General features: G+C 40.5%; 1 protein-coding gene across 9 annotated transcripts in view; it reads right to left on the reverse strand.

Annotated features, from left to right (window-relative positions):
* LOC137790320 (arf-GAP with Rho-GAP domain, ANK repeat and PH domain-containing protein 1) overlaps positions 1-21457 on the reverse strand; it is a 41664-nt gene that overhangs the window by 15747 nt on the left and 4460 nt on the right. For 6 of the 9 annotated variants that reach the window (XM_068584451.1, XM_068584453.1, XM_068584455.1 and 3 more), the window contains 12 exons: positions 15877-17009; positions 12233-12381; positions 10949-11037; positions 10794-10879; positions 10035-10187; positions 9584-9653; positions 8742-8862; positions 8367-8551; positions 7800-7906; positions 6762-6961; positions 6383-6468; positions 5769-5951 (listed from right to left, as the gene is read on the reverse strand). In XM_068584451.1, the coding sequence (XP_068440552.1) occupies positions 5769-5951; positions 6383-6468; positions 6762-6961; positions 7800-7906; positions 8367-8551; positions 8742-8862; positions 9584-9653; positions 10035-10187; positions 10794-10879; positions 10949-11037; positions 12233-12381; positions 15877-16913 (2466 nt within the window). In that variant the 5' untranslated portion in view covers positions 16914-17009. Of the gene's footprint in view, positions 1-5768; positions 5952-6382; positions 6469-6761; positions 6962-7799; positions 7907-8366; positions 8552-8741; positions 8863-9583; positions 9654-10034; positions 10188-10793; positions 10880-10948; positions 11038-12232; positions 12382-14587; positions 14692-15876; positions 17010-17532; positions 17621-21457 lie in introns of those variants that run through there. The other 3 variants (XM_068584454.1, XM_068584458.1, XM_068584457.1) reach the window with 3 other exon arrangements.

A 21457-nucleotide genomic window follows, 5' to 3' on the forward strand; every position in this document is an offset into this window, starting at 1 on the left:
TTTGAATGCGCAACATGAAGTCATTTGACCGAAAACAAAAATTAAGATGGAAATGTACATAGATTTGGTGGAAAATAAACACACTCGATGTTTTTTTGGAAAAACAATTATTTGCTAAATATAGAAAACCAAAAAAAAGTCAAAAGACAGTAGAGTATCGTCTAGATACTGTAAAGACAGCGGAAGGAGGGCAGGCAGAATATGAAATGTTATGACTGAGAAGAGGATGCAGTGTTTTTACAGCTGAGGAGCTCAATTTGAACACACACACACACACACACACACACACACACACACACACACACACACACACACACACACACACACACACACACACACACACACACACACACACACACACACACACACACACACACACACACACACACACACACACACACACACACACACACACACACACACACGAGAAATTCCACAGCACTCTGTCACACACGCACCCACAGACAGAACCCCTCCTCTACTTAAGCACTGTTGAGCCTCTACACACACACATAAACACACCATTTAACAAAGATTTAAATTGCACAAGATATCCCCGCACAAAAAAACATTCATCCATTCATTGGAGCATCCATTCTTTATGGGTAAAAATGCTTGTGAACCATTGAGACTATTGAAAGCAATATTGTGCAGTACAATCTGAAGAAGGCAATGAAGAGACAGTTAATTAATAAACTATTAACTATAACAGCAGTTTGACGATAGTAAATATTCATAGCAAGGTAAAACCGAACTGATATTTAAAGAGATTTTTGACTTTCCACTTGCATGACACAGAGGTATACTGGGATTTTCTATTAGAGTGAAGAAGTGAAAAGGGGAAACAATAAAGTGTTCCTTTTGCAACGTTGGAATAGGCGTACCAATCCAATACTACTGATTTTGGATATCGGGCCGATACTGCCTCAGATGATCAAATCAGGAAATGAAAACAAAGATTGTGTGCATGTGTAGTCAGCATCAGAAGCATTCCAGCAGACTGCAGCGTTGAGCGAGGCAACAACAAATCGAGTTGAGAGAGTGCAAAAGATTTAATTCAGTCTGTATACCTACAACATTGAACAGTTGCCAGTATGTTTATAGCACCATCTTGGATCGGCGGAAAACCATGTGCTCGACAGGGTGCTGAACCCTCTGGTGAGTTTGATTGATTGGGTCTCCACCTTTTTCAGCTTCGATATGGCATCCCATTTTCTCTTTTCCTTTGCCAGAGACACAATTTACGGTATCTCTCCTGCATTACTCCACTCACTTCTTACAGTCTCTTGCTTCACTTTTGTGCAAACTACTTTTTCCCCATGAGAATGAACTGAATTAATGTTGTTGACTGAATTTGTTGCTCCATGTCACTGGGGCTATGAGAGAAAATTGCTGCAAACTTTGTTGACTCTTTTTTTATCCCCATTATCTATCGGATTGACCTATTTTTCTTGTTTAGCTTTTAGAAGTCAACAATTCAGATCAATCCCTGCGGGCTAACAATAGCCACAACGCTACAAGCCGATCCAAATCATGATGTTGTGTAACTGGGCTACAAACACAAATATGTTCAGAAACAAATACATTGTGATGTCATGTACCTAAGCCTGATAACTGTGTGTGTGTGTTCCAGTAAAATTAACATGACTAGCCGTCTGTCCCATATGGACATACATATGAAGGCCATGTTGTATAGGTCAGTGTCCTGTATTGAATCAATAGCCAACCGTGTGCCTTCTGACAGAGAGTTGCACCAATCAGAACAAGGCACAAGGAGGAAATGGGTGTTTGAAAACCTCACACCCTCCAACATCTGCTGCCTATGAAACAGGGAGTAATAAGGAGTCTCGCACACGCACGCGCACACACACACACACACACACACACACACACACACACACACACACACACACACACACACACACACACACACACACACACACACACACACACACACACACACACACACACACACACACACACACAGTGAAGAGAAGGGGATTCAAGAATCTTACCAAATCTCCCAAGAGAGAGATTTTATCTGGGTGTGTCTAAAAACACAGGCCTCCATCTGGCCTCTGCAGTTACTTTGGACAGAAATGGAGGAAAAGAAAGAGATCAGAGGCACAGAAAAAAGGAAATGTTGTGAAAGGAAGATGAAAGCATTTTAGTAGGACACATTAATTAGAGGCTAATTGTACTTGGCTACAAACTGAATATAATACACCCAGACCTCCGATGTACTGACACACACATGCAGCAGACTCCACTTTGTCTATTTTAGCACATACCAAATGTCCAGCCAACAACACACATTTAAACATGTGTGTATGCACGTCCACATATTAAATCCAGATGAGAAAGTTATTCACATATGTTCCATCATTACCTAACCAGGGTCAGTGTACATGGAGAGGGAGGAGGTAAAAAGCCAGACAGATGAAGCAGTGGAACAGAAGAATGAATGCGGAAAAACACAAAGACAGACAGACAGAAAAAGAAAATAACTCAGAAAAAAAGAAGAAAGAAGATTCCATTTCCCTGTACAATTGACATGAATTAATGACCTAAAATACTACAGTGTGAATGTGAGAATAACAAGACGAGATGAGGCAAAAGAATGAGAACTGGCAGAAAACAATGAAAAAATGTTAGAAGAGATGAAGCTTTACTTCTCTGGAAGCCACTTTCCATAACTATAAAATCACAAAAACAAGCCCATAAAAAGTTTGTACTACTTCCTCCCAGCTGTGTTCACTATAATAAATAAAAAATGCTGGTTGTCACCAGCATGACGTTGACATAGACACAACAAACAGAAGCTCAAAAGGACTGGGATCAGTTATTGGTTGTGGTTGACCCGGTGGGAGGATATTAACTCATACTTGATGCTCATGACTAAAATGGTGAATGGGTTTTGAAATCTGAAGCAGACAGTTTTGCTTTAGATCCAAAGCTCTGTGTGCTTTATCTCGCTTTATCTCTCTCTCCCTCTCCCTCTCTCTCTCTCTCTTTCTCTCTCTCTCTCTCTCTCACACACACACTTGGGATTAACACTATGTTGAAACCCAATTAATGAACGAAAGACTGTGGAAAGCATCAACAGTTGACTACCTCGTGCAAAAGGGAGAGGACACAAAGCAGGACGGGACCGTGGGAGAGAAACAATGATGTCCATTGATGGAGGTGAGCGTATATGTCTGATTACACAGAGAACACATGGACACACACACACCAAAAAAATGCAACAAAAAAAGGCAGAAACATGCCTACACACACACACACACACACACACACACACACACACACACACACACACACACACACACACACACACACACACACACACACACACATTAATATGCATGTTAACATATCTCAGCCCACTCCCAGTGAAAATCATACACACAATAACTCATCTGCTCACTTAGGGCTACAGCAGCAGTTTAGCAGCCTTGAGACAAAACTTTGACTCACAAACACATTCAATTATGAGTTTGTTTTATAACGCTGAGATTGCATGCTATCAGAGATCTAAAGTCCATTGACACACATTCATATAGTCACACTACAAAAACACACAAATGAATACAAACAAATACTTTCACTAGTCCTGCCGCTCACAAGCACACACAACCTTACCTGTAAGTTTTCAGTTCCTTTTCCTATCACTGCTCGGATCGAATGCCATTCGACACACACAAACAAGGTTGCACATGCACCAAAGAAAAACTAGTTTGTGACGCTTTAGTCTGGCAGAAAGTTACAGGAATACCAGCAACTTACAAAGAAGAAAAGGAGCCAGAAGTGAAGAGATCAACTTTCTTCTGCAGTCGCAGCAAACAATGAGGAAGGGAAGAGAGGGAGAGGCGGAGTTACAGCACATTCCAGCTGAAGCAGTGTGTAATGATGTCACATTCAGAAAGCAAAGGAAAAACAAGAGCCGTGGGGATAAAACTCCATGACTTGATCAACAAACCTGGATGTGAGCCAGAGACACTCCAGTAGTACTCGCACAGTACACATTTATGTTTCTCTCTCCCTCCTTTTCACCCTCGAACACACTGCCTTATTGTCAATGCCTTGTCCCACTAAGAGCTCGGTAACACAAAACGATGGCAGAGTCTATTATTTCTTAAGGCACACCCAAGTGGAAAGGGTAGCAACGCAGGGCTGAGGAACTTCAAGTATTTTTTCATTTAAACCAACAGGTAGAGCAGCATCCGTTTGAAATGAGGGGGAGCTCTGAACTCAAAATGACAGAAGGTAGGAACATAGAAGGCCAAATGAAGGGAGGACCAGCAGCTGAACACAATGGCTTTAGACCAAAACAAGTGATGATTAGTGTGTAAGGAATGACAACAAGAACACTTCCTTTGTCTTCTTCTGCACTTCCCAAACACAGTGAATCCCTCACACACAAGCTTGAACGCTTAAGGGAGGAAAAACAGAACTTAGTCAGGTGCTGAATTTGACTCACTCACATACTCAGTGCGTCTGTGAGCGGTCGACATTGTTTGCAGTAAGTGGGTTAAGCAGCTAATGAGTGACCTAGCAGGGTCTGACACACTAAGACATTCCGCGCACACAGTGGAGCGCAGCAAAGGCACAATATAAAACCCCAGACTCTCGCCATTCAGAAACTGTTCCCAGGTGTCCTATTTCTGACTTTTACTGACCAAGTTAATCCTTTTTTTCAGGGCGGAGGGATGCACTTTCTGAGCTCTTTCATGAACGGGGGCCCAAGCACAGACCATATTTGATGTCCATTTTGAGAGGGCTGTTGTCTTCAGGTTCTGTAATTCCTGACTTAAATTGTAATAATTCTCTGACATAGAGGCCACTGTCCATATTTTGCAAACACTGATGACTCAGAAGCAGCAAGCTGGGAATTCACAACAGTTTAAAACAAATAAAGTATCACCCCAATTACTCTAATTTTGCTCAATTCTGAATGTCAGTTGACATTTTTGTTTGGACTTATTACGAGATTCAGCCAACTTTTTCAATCCAAGAACCAGCGTTTAACTCTAACTGCAGTGAATTCAAAACAGTTTCTTGAATGCCCCACTTTGAGTTGAAGTGATAAATATAGCTGGAAAGGGGAAACATACATACTTGCTTTTTTAGCCTTTTAAGATTTGTGCTTTCACGTGTGCTTGAACAATAATAAATGCTCTCCTTTAGTTCAACATTGTACACAAAAATATACATTTCCACAAAGAGACTCACTTGTTATTTAAATGTGTTTTGTTAAACTGGTTTCACTGGAAAAGTCAGTTTTTTGGTCTGTCTGTCAATCATCAAACGGATCAGGAAAGTATGGTCCCTTCTTTAATCATGGAGTCTTAGTCAAGGTCTAAATAACAAGCATGCAGATGGATAGTGGATGTGTGTATACGTCGCCCAAAATACAGTAACAACTAAGCCTGTGACACTATGAGAAATATGCACACAGCTGCTGGATTTTTTTTTTAAAGGAGACACTGTATTGTGGTGCAAAGGGAGTAGTCAATACTATTACTACATGCACCAAAGCGAATAAATAAATGAAGTAATCGTCATTGGTTAAAGAGACAATTTAGTCATAGCGGGTTGCTAAACCAACCTTCCTCCCTAAACCTCTCTTTCCCAAGGTCTGTTGACTGACGGGATCTCCATAATGTGGTTTTGTAAATTAAATCTCCATAACCAGTGTATGTATCATATCCAAATGTTAGAGGAACACACACAACAGCAAACAATTTAAAGCAGTAACTCTAACTTACATTGTTGAGCTCTCCTTGGTTTCCGTACAGAGGGTGGTACTTCCTGTATTTGCCCTGGCGGTATTTGTTGGTGATGAAGCGCCGTCTCTCTTCACTGCAGCTCGAGGGTGTCAAAGCTTCACTTGGCGGGACGTTAGCTGCCCAAAAGCTGTTTACTCGCTCGTTGCCCAGCAACAGAAAAACCTGCATCACAGGTGGGGGTTAGGAGAAATGTTTCCACATTGAGGAGAGTAGAAAGCATATGAAGATGTTAAGATGTGTTGTCTGACCATATACACCGTGCAGTTTATCAAGTATGCTAGTACGTTTTTTATATTATTATTTTCATGATTTTATATTGGACCAAGCTGCTAATATTCTCTACCCTCATGTGTGTAGGGTGGGGAATATAATGTAATTTCACCACTAACTACTGCCTCAGAAATGACCACAGAGTTGAATCCAAACCCGTGACCCAGTGTCCACAAACTTCACATTCTGTGCTTCATAAGGAATAACTGCAGGGCAATTATATTAGACTGCATTGCATCATCAAATCAGTTCAGGTCACTGTAGGGACATTGTATGTATACGTTACATTATTAAAGATGTTTTAGTCTTTTGTCTGTGTGTACCTGTATAAGCTCCTCTGTCCAGACTTTCCTGTCCATCTTCAGACTACGAATCTTTGAGATGCTAGGACCCAGTCCTCTGTGCTCTCCTGTAAAAAAATTAAAAAAATAAATAAAAACACACGTACACAAACACACTGAAGTTAAAGTACAAACAGACCGTGTCACAGTACTGTGAAATTCTACAGCAACCATGCAACAGTTCTTACACCAGGCTAATTTATATTTGTCATGTCATTGCCAAAATCAATATATACTCTGTATAATACTAAGCATATTTTGAACACATGTAAAAGAAGTGATACTCCAAAACAAATTAAAACTTTGTTTTAGAGGAAAAAAAAAATCACATTCTATAATGTAAAAACCCACAAACACAAACCTGCGCATCGCTTGCAGACCACCACGCACAAGTTGATGGCGGCCCATTCCGGCTGGGGAGCCTCACAGTCGGCACAAAGACTGTTGCTAGGCTCCGCCCAGATCCGCTCTGCGACCTCGCTATTCGACAGCGCCTCATCTATCGCAACCCGCATGGCCTCCACCCACTGCTCTCGTAGCTGCTCTGATTCTGCGATGAAGCTACGCAGACAAACAAACATTATGATGCTGATAACAACTACCAGGCAATAGAAACGAGAACGCCTGCATTTGCTCTGTGTCTCCTTACGCTCATGAGCCCACTGACGGCTGACTCTTACTCTGTTCTTGTTTTACTAAAAATAATTGAATCAAAGACTGGAAACCATAGACGGATTTGTGGCCTGACGCAGTATCGCATGTCTGAATTCTTCCTCTTTTCATCTGTCCAACACATTAGTCTCTGTCCTTCACTCACACACACACTCACACTCACACACACACACTCACACTCACACACACACACACACACACACACACAAGTAGCAAAGATGTACACTTAGAGCAAGGCACAAAATGATTCACAGTCCAACCCTTATTCAAATATACAAGTCTTTTTAGATTTCTCCATCCTGTCATGGTGAGCCCTTGCACTGCAGGCAGTGTGCGCTGTCAGCCAAAAGACCACACACCACACCAACAAAAACACTTGTGTGCGCACACAACTCCCTCACTCTGCTTGACACACATCAGAAGGGCTTTTCACATTCTTCAAAGATGTCCAGCTGAGGAGAGCTGGACGATGGGAGTTCTCAGTATAACAACAAGATCTTATTTCCTCTGAATATCCTCGCGCCAAGTCGAGCTTAGGCAATGATTTACCAGGAAGAATGATCATCACTTAAATCCTTTTAGAGAAATGTAAATCCATTGTGGACATACAAAAAGTAATAATCAGTCAGATTTTGTGCAGAGAATACTTACAGACACAAAGTGCACATACAGAGCAAGAGTTTAAGTGTGGGTGTGTGCGTGTTTCATTGTAGTGTATATGCAGTACCTGAATATGCGGTAAGGCGTAGTGAGATCAAAGCCACGGCGATCTGTGTCTTTAACATTTCCTACATTCATCTCAATAGACGTAATACCCACTCCTAAACGATAGTCCTAAAAGAAAAAAGAACAAGGATGTATTTTTTTTGAGTGAGTGTCTGTTAAACTTTTTGTTTAAAATATTATTTGAAGTTGCTTTATGAAATTAACTTTACTGTTTCATTAAATGTGGATTAAGCTAAAAGAAACTGCAAGTTGAACCTTTAATTAAGATGATTATGTAAATTTAATAAACATGTAGAACACTGGATGAAAAGCTTGTTTTCATAAAATCAAAAATGTTTTGTGTGACGAAATAAAGAAAGCTGATTTGAACCCTGTGATCCATCAAATTGAGACACACACACACACCTATAGAGTGTTGTGCAAAATAAGGCGACACTACTATGTGATTTGTAGTCATCTTCACGCACGCACGCACGCACGCACGCACGCACGCACGCACGCACGCACGCACACACGCACACACGCACACACGCACACACGCACACACACGCACACACACACACATTACCTCAATGTTTTTGTAGAGGAACACTTTATCTGAGGCTACAACGGTATAAAGTTTGGAGCGTAACCCTCTGAGCTCCAGATAGCCCTGAAAATCCGAGGACAGCGGTGAGCCAAGGTTCATGGTGCTGCGCAGATGGCGCCCCCTGGTGCAGTCCTGCAGTACAGTCACCCAGCCGCTTCTCTCGACTGGATGGAGGTACAAAAACATGTATGAATAAACGTGTTTATTAAAATATGCATGCATAAATATATGCAAGCCAAGATACTGTACATCCATAACATATATGCACATGGAATCCTAGAAACCATGACATGCATTATTATTTATGTGTGTAAGCACACACATACATGACCAAACAAATCAGATCAGACAGACCTTCACTTTCCGCCCTGAAGATAAACCTTCGGTTGTTTGTGACGACTTCAAACTTTAGCTCTCCCACACTGGTTACATTAGTGATGAAGGCAGTAGAGATGATCCCCTTAGAATACACCTCCTATAACAGACCACACACACACACACACACACACACACACACACACACACACACACACACACACACACACACACACACACACACACACACACACACACACACACACACACACACACACACACACACACACACACACAAACCTCTGTTAAATAGATCCAACATAGTACAAACACATAACAGACTGAGAGAGCAGGAAAGGCAGTCTTGATACATCAGTGTATTCAAGGGAGAATTCACACACAAAGGGCTTTTTTAGAAGTATCCATCACTTGAATGACTCATAGAAAATATGTGTGAGTGAAGCACATCATCAAAGAACACACCCTTTATTATGCATCTTGGTGTTCCTCGTAAAGCGCCATACAAACACAGGCAGTTTTATGGTTTCATTATAGGCATAGTTTCCCTACTCGCTACAGTTGGGTGGACAAAGCAAATCTAAATATATCCATAAATACAATATGTATACATGGAGCCAACTTAAGTCCATTTTAAAACCATTATGAATGGTAACAGTTTGACTGCTGTCCTCAGATCCTCAGAGGCCAAAATGCTGACAGCTGGTTCTGACAGACGTGAAGTCGGCGTTGGTGTGGACCGAACAGACTGACGGCTTTAGCGACGCTTAGTGTGCTTTTCACATTTTGCTTGTGATGTGGATTCCCAGTAATAGTGTCCTGTGTGATCATGTGATGGAGTTACTGTACATGTTTGTTGTTACCTTGTCATTGTCAAAATATCTCAGATAGTCAACATCCAGCTTCACCCATCGTCGTTGATAATAAAGGGCCCTGTGTACAAGAACATACACACAAACATATATTCAGAATGAAGTACAAACTCCTTTTAATGTAATACAAGAGGAACTAGGATATAGCCTTTGCATAGACAGACTGGGCAGTAGTGCGAAGCATTTCCGCATGATTTTTTATTGCCGTTATTAATGGCGGGCATAATACTCCATGCAAACCATACATAATAGAACGAACGCCTTGAAAAGTATAGCTGTATTTGTTCAAGTAATATAAACAGCTCTGAAGTCATACCTTGACCTTTTGTATTGATGTCATTGTGTTTTAAGAGAGATTAAGATAATGTAATGTACACACTAGGTACTTCATACCATTTAAGTAGCACGACCTCAGCTTGTGTGTATATGTTGTCATTCATACCCTTGAGGTGGATTCTTGTCCAGCCAGCCCATCTTAATGACAGCAGCATGCTGAGAGCTGTCGTCTTTAGTGGTTAATGTCCGTCTGCCACTCTTTGGCAGGTAGACACTCCCTGCCAGACTTCCCATGCCCTCATCCAGCCATGGACTGGGACTTAGGTTCAAAGAAATAAGCACAACAACACACATACTTAGTAAGTAATATAAACAAAAAAAAAACCTGAAATGTAAGTTTGTATAATAATCGTACATCTTATTTTATAATAATCTTATAAAATGTTATTATTATTATTTTCTACACCTTTGCATGCCAGGTAATGCGCTTGAAATTAAAAATGTTAAAAGTTGTATAACACTTTTGTTTATAGAGCTTGAATAATTTGTGGATGACATAAATTGTCAAGAAAGTGTCGCTCTCCATTACTTTCATAATTACCTTCTAAACTGAATAATGATAACCCTCCCAAAAGGCAGGCCTCAAACTATACTAGTAAGACATGTAATATTAACATTGACAGATAACCTTTTGGCAGTTTAAGTAGTGTGCTTTAAAATTAACTGAAGTTATAGTAAAACAACCAAAGATATCCATTAACTGATAAGCACTCAAAACCCCAGTCATACATTGAAGCTATATGCTGATTACCATGCTAAGTGATGTACTGATTGCAGGGGTCAAATCTCTCTCTGTGGTTGCTCTTTTTTTTTTTTGCTTGTCTGATTGAGTGCGTTTGTATTCATGGTTTGTGTTGATACTCACTCATCATCTTCGTCCAACTGCTCATCATCACTGTACAAAGAACTGTAATATCCTTTTGCCTGGACAGGCACTTGCAGGGACATATCCTATGAGGACACAGCCATCATTCATTGTGCAGGAGAAGGAGAAGAAGTATGTAAAACGCTCTCACTTACCCTGTCTGGTGTGTTTATTCGATGAGCACCAGGATAAAACAAGTCTGGTTCCTCGTAGTCATCAGAACAATCATCGAGTGAATCCAACCCTGAGGGAGTATACGGTGAGAACAAACGGAGTTTAACTGCTTTAGTTAGTTAGTTGATTTGTTTAGTTAGGTCCGGTTTGCAAAGAAAACTTGAAGACGTGGACATTGTTTACAAAATGAACATGCAGAATATAATGATCCGCTCAAAAAAAAAGAAAAAAGAGAAATATATTACAAACAGTATATTAAATTCTGGTTTTCGTCAATGGAACAGTAACAATCCGTCCTGAGTACAAGCCTCAATTTACCATAATGCAGAACATCAATCTTGTTCAAGACACACGGCCTTTAGTGTGAAGGGCTGACTACTGTTTTCTGACTTGAACAATTATTGTCCCCTGTGCTTCCTGAATGAGAAATAGACAACGTAAAAAAGGTTGATTTTAAATATTTGGTGGATTGTAGCTTTTCCATTTTTTCAAAATCATACTGAATGCATCTCGCGACACTGAAAAAAATAAACAACCGACTATTTTAAGGATAACGGGAGCCAGAAAAATTTGGAAAAACTTTACCTCCTGTTACATAACGCCAACTCACAGCTGTTCAATAAACACATATTCATGAACAGAAATCTGAGACATCAAGCATAGATCATGTCAACTTGCTATGAATAAGGTGGGATTTGAAGTGAAGGCTGCAGTGTTCTTGGCCTCAGTTTTTATTTTTAGGAGGATAGTTAACATTTCCAAGGCTCTTTTTTTAGTTTTATTAAATTACTTAGTTTTAGACACTCACAGCCCAGTTAATTTCTATACTGTAATGGGAATGACAATTACAATTAGAGTGAGAACACTACTTTCCCTTTGCCAATTTAATTACAAATTCTGGTACTTGAGTAATAAACAAGAAGACAAGAATATGTATTTATGAACATGTTAAATGAAATACTGTGCTGATACAGACTTTAGTTGAACAGTATTTCAGCAGCATTTGACCAGATATTTACAAAAAGTAATGAAAGTCAGATAGGTATTCCCTATCTTTACCACACAGAAATGTAGGTTCAATATAATGTTTAGTTTGTTTTGGCTGAGTAGTCAAGACACCGACCATGAATCCCTGTACAAATCCAGCTGAGGATCTTTGTGGCATGTTGTTCCTCACCTCACTCCCTCTCTCAACTATCACTATCCAATCAAGACATAAAAAACAACATTTTTTGCAAGAACGATATACTGATTATACTACTTACTGGACTCAAAGGCAGGTTGAGTTAATCTCCTCGCAGGTAGGGCCGGCTGATGTGCGTCTTCTGCAGTTTGGGGTGTCCTAATGCGAGGAGGGACCTGTGGAGTTTGGTCTTTCTGTATCTCATCAGTGGCCAGCTTGGTGGGTGAGGAGCTGGTGGATAAAGAGACACAATACAGGTCAACAGCGGTTTGGACAACCGGGGAGGACTCCTCAGTCCCCATGATAATTCGAGATTGGGCGAAAATCCCACGATGCATCCTCTGTAGAAAAGAAAGCCCGTCCTCCTTTGACATCCCCCTTCTGTGTTGTCTTGTCAATTCCATATTGAAAACTATTAAAAAAACGGCACCAACTACAAAAAAAGTTGCATGCAACAAACTTAATAGTGATAACTATAAAATGCATGACGAAAAAGACACACAAAAAATGACTCTGGCACCCTGATTCAGTTCACATTATTGATTGCTGCTTTGTCTTCTTCAGTGGTATGAGAATTGATCCTTGTGCTGTGGCAAACCTTTGTCCCTCTGCTCTGCTCCTGACTTTCTGATTGTTTTCTCGCCCTCCACTTCTGGTTTAAGCAAGTCTGAACCTGCCTCATCTTGCAAGAACCTTTCTTCATGTCAATGCAGCATACCTCTGGCTCCGCTGTGAGCACACACACACACAACACATGAGTGCAAGTATTCTGTACCAATTTTGCCCATTAATAATGGCCCGTTTATAATCTACAATATCCTTCGTACAATCACACTTCACTGTTATGATATCAAATCCTTAAGTTATACATATTCTGTTAAAGGCTAAAATGTATTCACTCAATATAGTATATTTTGAAGTTATAGTATTAATATATATATATATATATATATATATATATATATATATATATATATATATATATATATATATATATATATATATATTATTTTTTGTTAGTCATAAAGACATCTACACTCAAAAATCAGGAAATTCAAGAGTGAGCACACAGGCCTGGTTTTTATGCATCAAGCATTGTGAAAGTTCCTCTTTAATCCTCCCTCTCTTGTGAATTATTATAATGATCAGCTTTTATAGCCTTGCAATGACATCACAGATACTGGTCACATATTACAGCAGACAGCTCGAGACCACCAAACCTAGTGAAAATGTGAACCTCGGAACTGAAGATTTGTTTGGAAACAAAGTGACAAGTAAATATGCCAGAGTGAAACACAAGTAGAAAGCAGTTACTTGGTGGTCACAACAGTCACAACAATAAAGGTTTGACAAATGAACAGAACATTTCAGCGAAGCTCAAACAATCACGCAACTGTACTTCACCTCTTGTAGTTGTTACAGTAAGCCGTGTTAGCGCTTGGACGGCCTAAGGCAAAAATTAAGAAACAAACAGAAAAAACTGTTCTGTTGTGCAGAGGCATCTTTAATGTGGTAATACCATGGCTGCATTAGCGGTCAGCATACCTACATGTCCAATGTACACATAAATTAGTTTTTGTACTTTTTGTAAAAGAGAAAGATAATTTATGAAGTAGCAAAGCATACTTAAAAGTTTGCTGGCAAATTTCTCAAACACATATTCTATTCCTTCCCTTCGTTTAATAATGGACCAGAAGATAATACATAATGACGGGAAGCTGACTCATTGACACAGTTACTCCCTTTTCTCAGAGTAAGAGTGCTGAGTGAGGGGCCGTTAGCTCGATGCTATATTTAACCGGACCTCTGCTACCTCATAGATGACAATAGGCAGAAGAAACAATGACCGCTCCTCTCTCCGCCCACACTGTGTTCATGTGAACGTATACTGGGCAAATTGCAACACTTTATCCCCGTCAGCTGACAACATCTAACAGACCCTTTAATGGTGGTGTTCATATATGTGTATATTGCATGGCCTTCCTTTCTTTCACTTAAAAATAAAGACATTGTAGCAGTTTGGTATTTAAGACCACCTCTTCGATACTGTGACACATAACCAGAGTAATAACCTCTGTTTGAACAACAATAATTAAGCTAAGAGCAGTTTTCTTCTACATGCCAGGTATGCCTTTGCAAAAACGCATTTTACTGGTTTTGTATTCCACAGGCATACAGGAAACACACGAATACCTGTGTTTGTCCCCTTAACTTAACTCCCAAAACAACATTTCTATTAACAGAAAATAAGAGTCTCCGGTTCACTGAAAATAAGTGTAACAGCAGAAATCCTGAACACAGCAATAAAGAAAGGCTTCCTTGTTTAAAACGCTGGCTCAGAACAGAGTGAGGAGGAGGGGATTAGAAGGTGAGAGTGCATGATAAAAACAACTGCCGACTAAAAAAATAGGAGCGAAATCATTAGTATCAATCTTACCCAGAGCAACATGTTCAAAATAAGTCCTCTTCCATGAAAATACGACAATGTATAAAAAACACACACACACACACATACACACACTCATACACATCGGAAACAGGGTGGTGGGGGCGTAAGGAGGAGGAAATGACCAGTTAACCAGAAGTGCGAGTGCAATGAAGTGCAAAGAAGCATACTGACAAGGAAACAAGAAAGCAATAAGAGAGAATGTGAATAGAGGCTACAAAAAGCCTGACGTTAAGTCCTGGCAACAAATCCCTTTTGTCTTTCTCTCTCTTTATTTGTCACTCTCTCCATCTCCCTGTGAAACTCAGAACTTTGTGTTGTGTTGTGTGTTTTAACCGCTCAGTGTTGTTCTCCATTGCAACTTCCTCCCTCTCCTACAGCTAGTTTCCCTTTAAAACACAGAGAACACGCATTGATTGCAATGCTCATAGTACTTCAAAGCCGAACTATTGATGGGACACACAACGAAAAGAGCATAGGATACTATTAGGTGCTTTTTACAGACACACATTTAGCAAAACACATCAATGTGCACAAACAGCAAAACAGGCAAAAGACAATAATGCCTGTGTGACTCATTTAAACCATGTAAGAAACAGGATATTAAATATAATGTAAGAATATACGAGCTGAGACAAGGTCACCACAGAGCCTTTGAAAAATAACACACACATGTGCTCAAGCAACCACAAAACAGACCAAAGCTCCACAGCTCAATTTGCTCATAGAAAACCCCTCAGCGAATCCAGTTCAAATATTTCAGTTTTTAAAAAGTCCACTGAGCTTTAGGTCCACTCCATCAGGTAAAGTGTTTTGGCCTTTTAGTTTCAGGAAGTGTTTTAAAGTCCCCAATAAAGGTTTTAGTGTCTCGACTGCTATGAAAGTTGAAAAGACTTGCACGTTTCCATCGTGTCCAATAGGTGGCAGCACAATCCTCCAAGAACCAACAAACATTGCCAGAGGGTAGATTACTGACCCTTTCTTAAGTAAATATAACTCTCAACACATATTAACATCCCTTTACATAAGTTTTGTAATTTTGCCTCTAATAGAGCACCCTCACACACTCAGGGGAACAGCATATTCCTAAAACTCACTCTTTAATGAGGCTGAAAAACTAAAATCATAAACCCTTTCCTGTTTGGCAGAAAGGCCCAATTAAAAACAGGGTTGAGTGACTGACCAGAATAAAGATATCTACACAAATAAACAAGTATTCTAAGCCATTAAGCAAACTTCAAACATTAATAGCTACATCCGTAAAATAATAATAGTCTTACCGGTGTGGGATTGGTGGAAGGCCTTTAGGTACCACCCCTACTTTTGGTGGGAGAGGTGGAGCATTTATTTCATTGTTGTGGGAAGCAGTGGGGGAGACGGATGTAGTTATTTTTCCTCCATCACTCCCCAAATGCTGAGCAGGTGGGTGAATAGCTAATGTCTGAGGACGGGTTTCAGCAGAGAGGAAGTTGGGAGGGTGGAGAGGTGTATGGGTCGGGATGCTGGTGGGGGTTGAGGTCGGGGTGGAACACTGGGATCTGATATGTACAGGTGGGGCTATATCTGCATGTCTGTCCAGTTTGGGGGAGGCAGGAGCTCGAGCAGGAAGTGAGGGGCAGAGGGGAGAGCTGAAGCGCTGAGGAGGACAGTTGAGGATGCTTCGTGGAGGAACAGGGGGTAAGGAGGTGTCAGAGGTTGGAGAGACAAGTGGACTGGGGTCACTGTCCACTAGAGCACTAAAGCGAAACCTCGTCCTTTCTTTGGGCACAGGCTTCTCTCTCTCTCCATCTACTTCTTCATCTCTCTCTTCCTCTTTTCCTTCTCTAACTGCAGTTTGTCTTTGTCCAGGAACTGGCTTCTTCTCGCCTCCTTCTCCACTTTCCTCCTTAATCCTGGGCACTTGTCTCTCTCTGGGCACTGGTTTTTCTCTTTCCCGGGGCAATGGTCGCAATGTCTCCCCATCTCTTTTCTCCCTTTCCTTTCGGACAGGTTTTTCTTCCACCGGGATAGGCACAGGTCTCTCTCTCTGCAACACTTTTGCATGTCCCGTTTCCTCCACTCTCTGATCTCTCTCAGACTGTACAAGGTGAGTGTCAGTCTGTGTGTCACTGTTACCATGTGTTTTGTTCAGGCTAGCCAGGATGCGTCTCTGGTGACCCGGCAGGGTGATGCCCATCCGCTCTAATTGATCTGGTGTGAGGTTGCGACATTGTCGTAATGTTGCCAGCCCGGCGCTTCGAAAGGCCTCAGAATATTGCTCCAGGCGAAGAACACATAACCAGTCCCACACAGTTAAACAGGGTTCAGATTGAGACATGACGGATGTGTGCGAGTGCAGCTTGTGGGAGGGCAAGTCTGTTTTGTCCACAGAGAAAACGTAGAATTTAACACCTCAGATCATGGCTTAGACAACCTGTGGAAGAGAAAAGAACATGAACAGTTTTCAATAGTAGCAATTAAAGAAAAGCATTCATAAGTTCTCAATAGATAATCTCATTAGAGAGGACAGCGCCGCTGGTACTGTTTTCACCTTGTGAGTTTGTGTGCGAGTCATTGTGTCAAAAATGTAGTCAATGAGACATCTACTGTTGCAGGAACGATGTGGGCATTTTTGGATTTTTGGCATTTGGTGTGATCAATCGCAAGATGGTCTCTCTTTTGTCCTGATGAACTGAAAACTTTGTTTTACTTCCTCAAATATTATCATTGCATGTCACATCGGTCCAATTATAGACATGATGATAAAAAAAAAAATACTTCCTACAAACTATACTAATTTTAGAAATCCTGCATTGGGAAATGTTTTGTGGTCCGAAAGGTACAAAAATAATTGTGGTGATTAAATCAACCAGGCGACGCCTGAGCCTGTGGCTTGTAGCTAATGTTGTCAACACTGCAGACAGTAGGATGTACAGCAAACATGAAGAAGTGTTTACCAGAGGGTGAACCGGAGGATGGGGGCTACGCCTTCGCAGCGACGACGCTGTTGGTCGGGACTGCGTTATCAGCATTAACTGGCATTTGAGATCAGTGCAGTGTGACGGCCGTGAGCTAAGCAGCAGGGCACAACATGCACTAAAAGCAACAAAGTAGAAGCTTGGATAACAACACACACATAGGGAGAGTGACTTCTCTGATTACATCACTATGTCTGTACATAACAAACAGTTGTATTCAGCTATATTAATGTTGTGAATGTTTCATATTGGTCCTTTAAATGTATAATATATTAATAGTTTACATCCTAAAGCTGGCCATATTTATAATCTGTAAACCGTAGTGTCAACTATCACAGTTGTGTGTGATAAACTGTTGTCAGGTCAGGTGACTACTACCTCGGTAAAAGGGGAAGTTGCGTTAAGGCCTCGGCAGTAAGATCCCCTAGCAACAAGTTACTCCTGCTTACTTTAGTGTCCATACGCAGCGTGAACAGATAAAACAAATAGGTCACTGCACAGATCATATTTGATTAGGAGTGTCATAAAAGGAAACTGCTGTTAGATTTGTATTCCCTATTTAAGAGCAGCATTCCCCTATTTAACTAATTGCAGTGCTGTAGAAGCATAAAAACACACATCTTTAGAATTACTTATTATACAGTTAAATATGTTATTCATTTTGAGCAGCCAACACGCAGTCAGTACCGTAGCACTAACATACAACAGACACTATGGGAGGAAGTGTAATTGACACAGCACGTGTTGGCACACACCGCACGTTCACAGAGACTCCCCCAATTCTCTCAACATCTCTCAACACACACTTGAAAGATGCATAAGTGGATTCAAGATTGGCTTCCCAAAATGCCTCCCGACCCCTTTTCGTTAGCACTTTCGTAACGCGCCATCCACTCAAGTTTATGGTTTTCTAATGCAGTATGTTTAGGATATGAACATTGGATATCTTGACAGTGTTCTTTTGGAAATTTTGAGATTTGAGTTAAGCTTTGCAGGTGAGTCACACCACCAGGCCTTAACTGTCCGCAGTCACATGTGGTAAACCTACTCGACTGCAACAGATAGCTCAGTAAAGACTGCAGTGATACATAAACAAGAGCTTTGACAACAAACAGTCGGCAAACATGTATTCTGACAGTATAATTTGTTTGGACCATACGTCCAAAAGGCATTTTGTTGCTGTCAAAATCATTAATCTAACACCTACTGACTTTTTTAGCAACAAATTATCTCTGCCTAGTGTTTTTGACCACAAGGGAAGCAGCTCATTTCCCAGCCACAAACAGTCTTTCGTCAACACAAACACACATTTTAGAGTGGAAGCCTTTTTTTTTAAGAAACTACACAGCTTAAACTACACTGGAATCAGGCTGATTAATATGTATGTATGATGTCATGTCAAACAATCAATGTTACTATTAACAAAACTTTTAATTGGCATAATTCATTTTAGAACTTTAATGGTGAAACAAACAGAAGCGGACAGCACATTGTTTTTGCAGTTCAAAGACGCAGCAGCTGACTGAAGACGGCAACAGATTACGCAAAATAGCCAACATTTAAAATATTACATGGACCTGATTTGGGAGCTAGAAGTGAGGTTGGAGGAGGCTGAGCAAGCACACAGTAACCCACGCAATCCAGTCCGAGATGTGCTAACATATGTATGTTAAAATGATGGCATTACATTTCCTGTCAAAAGTTTCCTCTGACAGGGCAGAGACCACAGAGCACAAGGACTCATGGTGAATCTTACACTGTGATCAAATGCAGTTCCTATTTTTGGATTGAGGAACTTAACTTAGAAACACCAGAAATTAGTGTGATTGCTCTTTACCGTTAATGGAGAGATAAATTAAACACACAAAAGTCAAAATGTTACATTTGAACATATGCACACATTTCAGTAGGTCTCAGCATCTTTGACCAGAGACACATTTCCCCTCAGCACAATAGTCCAGAAAAGCCCTGAATCAGCCTGGTCTATTTGGCATGTGTATAGGTGTGACATCAAGAGGCACAAGTGTTAAATGCTAATATAGAGGGTGAGAAATACAAATGAAAACCGTTCTCTTTGAATAACACCCAGTCGGGCAGCTGAGTTCTGCAGTCTGCAGCTGTTCAATGGTTTTTAGGTGAAGAGTCTGCTGCAATAGCGGCGTGACAAGATACAATCATGTCAGATAACTTTTTAGGTGACAAAATGTGCAGCAGTTTTTATTTTTTACTACAACATTGGGATTTTGTGCAACAGACAGGCAGGTTAACAGGCAGGTTAATAAACTTGAACATTTTATCTCTAAGCATCGGAATAAACCTTTAGAATAGATGGTTTATTGTCCTCATTAAACCTTTTTGCAGCATAGTACACGACAAACATCTAGCACTCATCCTTTAAGCACAAAGGAGCCAAAAATATTCGATGTGTAAGTTCACATTTGTGTTTTGCATTTCATATAAATATTGCAGCAAAAAAGGTTCACAACGTTCAAAACTTCATTATCGGGTAAAAACTGCATTGAAGGTATTATGGAGCATTTATTTACTATGTTGCTAGTCATTCAATGTGTTTACATATACAGCATTGTAACTTGTACTGAACACTTAGATATGATATACAAGAAAACCCCATCTTACCACTAGTATTTAAACGTTCTTCAATTAGTTTAAACTTTCTGGCCAAACAGCTAACAAACACGCCTTTAGTTATGGTCTCAGTAATGGAAACAACCTCACTTTGAAGAAATAAAAAGTGCAGGTTCATCATCCAAAAGACCCACTGTCATGGCCCACATCCTTTGGTTGATCAAGGACCTGAATTGTAAATTATGCGTCTCAGATTTATATTGTCAGCTGTCCGAATTCTGAACAAAACCTGACTCTTTTTTACTCTTGATAGACCTGCTTCCTGTGTTTGTGCTTCGCTCCGCAAAACACAACTTGGATCTTGTGTCTGTACTCAATGCAGAGAGATAAAAATGATAATGTCAGTGAAATGTCAAACAAGCATATTTTCAAAATTGTCAACATTCCTTTGTCCGCGGAAATCAACAAAGTTTTCACCTGAACGCTGTGGCTGCTTTATACATTTTGTACAGTCAGTTTATCTGTTCATCCCCTGCTAACTTCGTTTTTCCGTAGCTTTTATTTTAGCATTTTGCTCTCTGCACATTTCAATTAATTTATTTCTCCACTCTCTCCATCCTTCTCTGCACTCCTTCCTCCCACTCAGAAAGCTACCAATAACAGGGCCTCTGTGCTGCCATCACAATGGGGCATTATGTTGCCTAGGAAAGTTCAGACACACAGGCACACCACGCACACATGCACACACGACACGAGGGAAACACACGGTGGGGGACCATTGGTCAAATTTGGTAACACTTTCTAAAACAAGTGTTCACCTAATAACAGTGTGTGTGTGTGTGTGTGTGTGTGTGTGTGTGTGTGTGTGTGTGTGTGTGTGTGTGTGTGTGTGTGTGTGTGTGTGTGTGTGTGTGTGAAGGGCAGGGGGGGCCTCAGAAATTGTGTTTCAGACTCATATCCCTTTTTCAATTTGACACACAAACAGCACAAAATGTGTCTTTGCAGTGCTTTCCATAACATCTTGCCACCAAAACTGGAACTATGGTGCCCTTTGTGTAAATTTACAGGGTGCTTAATAAACACAATTTGACACATGATAATAAACAGATAGCCAGGAAATGTTCTCTCTTTGCGCTTATCAAGGCTGACTGACATCGGGCTCAATTTTACTTCCTGTCCTTCGCTACATTATCTACCTCTTAGACCGAATTTATGTTAAGTGAAAACAGAACAAGTAAAGTAAGATGTCTAACAAACTTTATCTCACATTAATATATTATTATTATGAGGCAACAACATAGCATTGTATTGACACCAA

This window comes from Clinocottus analis, unplaced genomic scaffold, assembly GCF_023055335.1.
Source record: "Clinocottus analis isolate CAN_PGR_092001 unplaced genomic scaffold, fCliAna1.0.p SCAF_2, whole genome shotgun sequence".
Classification (NCBI taxonomy): domain Eukaryota; kingdom Metazoa; phylum Chordata; class Actinopteri; order Perciformes; family Cottidae; genus Clinocottus; species Clinocottus analis.